Source organism: Salvelinus namaycush, unplaced genomic scaffold (assembly GCF_016432855.1).
Source record: "Salvelinus namaycush isolate Seneca unplaced genomic scaffold, SaNama_1.0 Scaffold80, whole genome shotgun sequence".
NCBI classification, from domain to species: domain Eukaryota; kingdom Metazoa; phylum Chordata; class Actinopteri; order Salmoniformes; family Salmonidae; genus Salvelinus; species Salvelinus namaycush.
In genome coordinates, this window is record NW_024061531.1 from 322,222 (window position 1) to 329,494 (window position 7,273).

Sequence of the window (7,273 nt, forward strand, 5' to 3'; positions counted from 1 at the left end):
GTCTCCCAAACCGTCCATATCCCATAGCCCAGCAGGCTCCAACCTCAGGCTCTATGCACTGTCCATGTCAATAGCCTCTTTCTGGATAGTATCTGCAGACTCACTACATCTAGTCTCTGGCTAGATCTCCTTCATGTCTGTGTTTCTCGTCTCCAGGTCTGTATCACATGTCTCTCCTCCCCTCTCCTCCGTCTCTCCTCCCCTCCCCTCTGTATCTCCTCCCCTCCCCTCTCCTCCGTCTCTCCTCCCCTCCCCTCTGTATCTCCTCCCCTCCCCTCCCCTCCATCTCTCCTCCCCTCCCCTCCATCTCTCCTCCCCTCCCCTCCCTCTCTCGTCCCCTCCCCTCCGTCACTGCTCCCCTCCCATCCGTCTCTCCCAGCCCAGAGAGTTCCCTCCTCAGGCTCTGTGCCCTGTCCCTGTAAGTCTGGCAGAGCAGTGGGTCTGGCATGTGGTTGGCATGGATCTCTGCCAGCTTCATGTAGACCACATACAGTGCCTGTGGGTTGGCACGGTCCTCCAGGGCTGCAGCCTGAGCAAGCTGAAAGTAGCCCATCGAGTCATAGGCATCCTGGGGAGAGGAAGGTAGGGGGGTGTGAGGAGAGGAGAGAAGGGAAGCAGGGGGAAGATAAAAAGGGTAGGGGGATGGAGCAGAGGAGGGCAGGGGGGAGATCGAGGAGAGGAGGGCAGGGGGAGATGGAGGAGAGAAGGGCAGGGGGGAGAAATGGAGGAGGGAGGGAGGGGGGAGATGGAGGAGAGGGAGAGAGATGGAGGAGAGGAGGGCAAGGGGGAGATGGAGGAGAGAAGGGCAGGGGGGAGAAATGGAGGAGGGAGGGAGGGGGGAGATGGAGGAGAGGGAGAGAGATGGAGGAGAGGAGGGCAAGGGGGAGATGGAGAGATGGGGGGAGAGGAGGAGGACAGAGGTGTTGGGAATAATTGGCCTTTTAGTTAATGTATTCATTAATAGTGTAAAAGGGTTTGTTACTATTTCTAACTAGGCATGTCTGTTAAGAACAGATTCTTATTTACATTGACCGGCCAACCCCGGCCAAACCCTAACGACGCTGGGCCAATTGTGCGCCGCCTTATGAGAATCCCAATCACGACCAGTTGTGATACGGCCTGGAATTGAACGTGGGTCACTACTGACAACTCTAGCACTGAGATGCAGTGCCTTAGACCGCCACACCACTCAGGAGTCCCTGTCTCTCTCTCGCTCACATACTGAAGTGCTATTAAACTGGAAAGCCTATACAGGTTAATGAACTACCCGATAGTAAAGACAATCGGCAGTACTTCTGCCCTCCAGAGCCGGAGCCTTTACCTTTAGTTTGTGCAGCGTCAGGTCCCCCAGCCTGCAGTAGAGCTTGGTGTAGTATCTAGCCTCCAGGGGGTGCTGCAGTACAGCAGGGCTGAGAGACAGAGACTTGAGGTAGTAGTTCTCTGTCATCTCATACTGCTCCAGACTGTAGTACACTGTAGCCAGACGGTGGTACGCTGCGCGCTCCTTCACACACACACCTGGAGGACAATAACATAGCAGGATGGTTATCTACACCAATGGAATGAATAGATTCAAACCAAGATTGGCAGTCCTGGTAAGAGGAAGCAGACCAGTAGCAGGAAGCCGAAGGGTTTCTGCTTCAAATCCCGGTCCAGGTCATAAAAGTGTAAATTCTGTCCCTCCCTCCTACAGTACCTGTTTTGGTGCTGATCTGTACAGCCAGAATGGCGTACTGTAGAGCCTCTTCATGTTCTTCCTGGGTCATCAGTAGTTCAGTCAGTTTACTCAGCAGTCTGAACTCTGAGTCGACGTCACGGATACTCCGAGCAAAAGGGAGACTGCCGTCCTAAAACAAGAGCAGAGAACCATTATAATGTGTTGCTTTTAACAGGCTGAGGCCAGAGTATAAAGACACGCCTGTTAAAAACTTCTCTAGGGTAGGGGGCAGCATTTGGAATTTTGGATGAAAACCATGCCCAAATGAAACTGCCAGCTACTCATCCCCAGAAGATAAGATATGCATATTATTAGTAGATTTGGATAGAAAACACTTTGACGTTTCTAAAACTGTTTGAATCATGTCTGTGAGTATAACATAACTTATTTAGCAGGACAAACCATTCCGATTTTTTTTTTTTTGATGTCACTTTCTTTTCAATGGTTTTCATTGGGAATCCAGATTTCTAAGGGACCTTCTTGCAGTTCCTACCACTTCCACTGGATGTCAACAGTCTTTAGAGTCTTTAGAAATTGGTTGAGGTTTTTTCCTTTGTGTAATGAAGAAGTACAGCCATCTTGAACGAGGGTCACTTGAAGTGTACTGTTTGTTAGAGGCGTGTGACCAGAAAGCTAGTTACAGTTTGTTTTAATCCTGTATTGAACGCAGATCATCCCGTCTTCAATTTTATCGATTACTTACGTTAAAAAATATCTAAAGTTGTATTACAAAAGTAGTTTGAAATGTTTTGGCAAAGTTTACAGGTAACGTTTGAGATATTTTGTAGTCACGTTTTACAATTTGGAACCAGTGTTTTTCTGGATCAAACGCGCCAAATAAATGGACATTTTGGATATATATCGACGGAATTAATTGAACAAAAGGACCATTTGTGATGTTTATGGGATATATTGGAGTGCCAACAACAGAAGCTTGTCAAAGGTAAGGCATGAATTATATTTTTATTTCTGCATTTTGTGTCGCGCCTGCAGGGTTGAAATATGCTTCTCTCTTTGTTTACTATGGTGTTATCCTCAGATAATAGCATTGTTTGCTTTTGCCGAAAAGCCTATTTGATTTCTGACATGTTGGCTGGATTCACAACCAGTGTAGCTTTAATTTGGTGTGTGATTTAATGAAAAGTTTGATTTTTATAGTAGTTTTATAGTAGTTATAGTTGGCGCTCTGCATTTTCTCTGGCTTTTGCCCAAGTGAGACAGTAGCGTCCCGCCTAAACTCAGATTTTTGGATATAAATATGAACTTTACCGAACAAAACATATATGTATTGTGTAACATGAAGTCCTATGAGTGTCATCTGATGAAGATCATCAAAGGTTAGTGATTCATTTTATCTCTATTTCTGCTTTTTGTTACTCCTCTCTTTGGCTGGAAAAATGGCTGTGTTTTTCTGTGACTAGGTGCTGACCTAACATAATTGTTTGGTGTGCTTTCGTCGTAAAACTTTTTTGAAATCGGACAATGTGGCTGGATTTACAACAAGTGTATCTTTAAAATGGTGTGAAATACTTGTATGTTTGAGGAATTTAAATTATGAGATTTCTGTTGTTTTGAATTTGGCGCCAGCCAGTTTCACTGGCTGTTGACGAGGTGAGACCATACCGTCCCACGTACCCTAGAGAGGTTAAAAATGTGTGTACATTTCCAATTGAACTGAAACTATTATACAGAAAGTAACTTTGAAATAAATGTTATCAATAAGTCAGAACAATCTGCAATCTCACGGAATAGATGGACACTCCAAAACCTAACTTCCTTCTCTGGTGACCAATAAAGTTTATTCAATTCAATGATACCCTGTAGAAGGGCAGTGATGCCAGTCTGTTCCTGTTGCCTTTGAAGAAGACGTCTCCTGCCTCCTCGTAGATACTCATGGCGAAGCGTGGGTCGTTCATCCTCAGGGCTGTCTTCACTGCCGCCTGCCAATCAATCAGAATCGATTCATAATCAATACATCACCGTGTTGATCCAATGCTGTGAGGGAGCATCTCGTATGGTCAAAGTAGCAGAACTAGAATATGGGACCTATAATTCATTAAACTCTTACCTTGTTGTTTGGCATTTGGGTCATGCAATGCAGGATGTTATAAACAAGGTTTGTAGAGAGACAGATTGTGACATCATATGATAAAATATGCTATGATGATTTGGTCCAGTGTGATTATAGGTCAGGTGTGGGGAGTAGATGGTTATCACTGTGGTTGTTGACTGATAAAAGTCCATAATGTTTATGCAGGCACACATAGGGACACTAATCTACTTCCCTTCTTCTCTCTTCTTTGCCTGCTCTTCTTGCCCTCCCTCCCTCCCCTTCTCCCACAGTGAGGGGTCCTGTCAGCAAATTCCTCTTTGTGGATGAGGTAGTAGATGTCCCCTCTCTCTCTCTCTCTCTCTCTCTCTCTCTCTCTCTCTCTCTCTCTCTCTCTCTCTCTCTCTCTCTCTCTCTCTCTCTCTCTCCCTGTCTCTCTCTCTCTGTCTCTCTCTCCCTCTCTCCCTCTCTCCCCTCTCATCCCCCTCTCTCTCTCTGAACTCACCTGTAGGTACATGTCCGCCAGTTCGTCTTCATGGATGAGGTAGTAGATGCGTCCCACCTGAAGCCAGGTCTCTGACTCTTCCTCCTTCTTCCCCAGGTCGATGGAGATACGCAGACTCTGCTTACTGTAGTCCAGAGACTTCCTTGATGATCTGTTTGAATTGAATAACTTTATTAATCCTCAGACTCTGCTTAGTGTAGTTCAGTGACTTCCTCAATGACCTGAGAATAGCAAAACAGAAATTCACTCAAAAGCAGTTATTTTGCAGTGTTGATAGGGACAGAGAGAGGGAGATAGAGACAGAGTGAAAGACAGAGAGAGAGATCGAAATTGAGACAGATATATATAAAGATATATTGAGGGAGAGGTAGAGATAGACAGAGATATAAACCTACTTCTCAGTATTGAGGGAGAGGTAGAGACAGACAGAGATATAAACCTACTTCACAGTATTGAGGGACAGACAGATATATAAACCTACTTCTCAGTATTGAGGGAGAGGTAGAGACAGACAGAGATATAAAGCCCCTTGAATTGAATTGAATTGAATTGATATAAACCTACTTCTCAGTATTGAGGGAGAGGTAGAGATAGACAGAGATATAAACCTACTTCTCAGTATTGAGGGAGAGGTAGAGACAGACAGATATATAAACCTACTTCTCAGTATTGAGGGAGAGGTAGAGACAGACAGATATATAAACATACTTCTCAGTATTGAGGGAGAGGTAGAGACAGACAGATATATATAAAGATATATTGAGGGAGAGGTAGAGACAGACAGATATATAAACCTACTTCTCAGTATTGAGGTAGAGACAGACAGAGATATAAACCTACTTCTCAGTATTGAGGGAGAGGTAGAGACAGACAGAGATATAAACCTACTTCTCAGTATTGAGGGAGAGGTAGAGACAGACAGATATATAAACATACTTCTCAGTATTGAGGGAGAGGTAGAGACAGACAGAGATATAAACATACTTCTCAGTATTGAGGGAGAGGTAGAGACAGACAGAGATATAAACCTACTTCTCAGTATTGAGGGAGAGGTAGAGACAGACAGATATATATAAACATACTTCTCAGTATTGAGGGAGAGGTAGAGACAGACAGATATATAAACATACTTCTCAGTATTGAGGGAGAGGAAGAGACAGACAGAGATATAAACCTACTTCTCAGTATTGAGGGAGAGGTAGAGACAGACAGATATATAAACATACTTCTCAGTATTGAGGGACAGACAGACAGATATATAAACATACTTCTCAGTATTGAGGGAGAGGTAGAGACAGACAGATATATAAACCTACTTCTCAGTATTGAGGGAGAGGTAGAGACAGACAGATATATAAACATACTTCTCAGTATTGAGGGAGAGGTAGAGACAGACAGATATATAAACCTACTTCTCAGTATTGAGGGAGAGGTAGAGGCTGCTGAGGATCTCTAGATATTCTCCCTCTAGTCTCTTGTCCTTCAGGTCCCTGGACACAGACACACAGTGCTCATAGTAGAGGATACTCTGTCCATACAGCAGCACGTCTGCATAGTGACGACTCAGGACTTCAGCCACCACCATCTGACCTAGAGAGAGAGAGAGAGAGAGACACACAAGAGGACAGAGACACAAGAGGACAGAGACACAATAGGAAACAGGATAGACACAAGAGGACATAGGACAGAGACATAAGAGGACAGAAGACAGAGGACAGAGACACAAGAGGACAGAGACACAAGAGGACAGAAGACAGAATACAGAGGACAGAAGACAGAGACACAAGAGGACAGAGACACAAGAGGACAGAGGACAGAATACAGAGGACAGAAGACAGAAGACATAAGACAGGGACACAAGAGGACAGAGACACAAGAGGACAGACAAACAAGAGGACAGAGGACAGAGACACAAGAGGACAGCGACACAAGAGGACAGAGAACCGAGAGGACAGAGACACAAGAGGACAGAGGACAGAGACACACATAGAGGACAGAGACACACATAGAGGACAGAGACACACATAGAGGACAGAGACACACATAGAGGACAGAGGACAGAGGACAGACACAAGAGGACAGACACACAAGAGGACAGAGGACAGAGACACAAGAGACAGAGACACCAGATGACAGAGACACAAGAGAACAGAGAAACAAGAGGACAGAGACACAAGAGGACAGAGACACAAAATGACAGAGCACAGACACCAGAGGACAGAGACACAAGATAACAGAGGACCGACACAAGAGGACACAGAGGACAGAGGACATAATAGGACAGAGACACAAGAGGACAGACACAAGAGGACAGAGGACAGAGACACACGAAGACAGAGACACCAGAGGACAGAGACACAAGAGGACAGAAGACAGAGGACAGCGACACAAGGGGACAGAGACACCAGATGACAGAGACACAAGAGGACATAGAAACAAGAGGACAGAGACACAAGAGGACAGAGACACAAAATGACAGAGAACAGACACCAGAGGACAGAGACACCAGAGGACAGAAGACACAAGAGGACAGACACACAAGAGGACAGAGGACAGAGACAGAAGAGGACAGAAGACAGAGGCAAAAGTTCAGATAGTAGCTTCTTTTGATTTACATGATCGTGATTGGTTGTTATCTTTCGTAGTTTTGTTGAACTAGCGTTAAGGTTAGGTTTAGGTTTCGGGTTAGTTTTGACATTGATATTTACTGGGTAGGTTCCTGGTGTGGAGGGTTAGGGTTAAGGTAACTCACTGGGTAGGTTCCTGGCCTGGAGGGAGATGAGGAGGCCCATCTCATAACACAGCCTGGCGTCCTGGCTCCTCCCCCTGTCCTTGTAGCTCCGCCCCAACCATAGGTAGGTCTGGACGTGCTCCTCGTCAACGGGACTCTCCCAGATCTCCAGGAACAACCACAGAGACCTGAGGGATATACAGTAGGAAACAGTCCTTCTCATTTAACAGGCTACAACCCCAGAGACCTGAGGGACATACAGTAGGAAAC

The 7,273-nt window shown here is 45.4% G+C and overlaps 1 protein-coding gene across 1 annotated transcript in view; it reads right to left on the reverse strand.

Moving 5' to 3' along the window:
* Window positions 1-340: 340 nt before the first annotated feature.
* The window catches only part of LOC120042912 (SH3 domain and tetratricopeptide repeat-containing protein 2-like), a gene marked incomplete at its 3' end in the record, with an annotated part of 29,733 nt that continues 22,800 nt past the window's right edge, over window positions 341-7,273 (reverse strand). The window contains exons 17-23 of the mRNA XM_038987678.1: window positions 7,025-7,191; window positions 5,685-5,862; window positions 4,273-4,423; window positions 3,535-3,657; window positions 1,697-1,847; window positions 1,322-1,518; window positions 341-568 (exon numbers count right to left, since the gene is read on the reverse strand). Coding sequence (XP_038843606.1) covers window positions 341-568; window positions 1,322-1,518; window positions 1,697-1,847; window positions 3,535-3,657; window positions 4,273-4,423; window positions 5,685-5,862; window positions 7,025-7,191 — 1,195 coding nt within the window. The remainder of the gene's footprint in view (window positions 569-1,321; window positions 1,519-1,696; window positions 1,848-3,534; window positions 3,658-4,272; window positions 4,424-5,684; window positions 5,863-7,024; window positions 7,192-7,273) is intronic.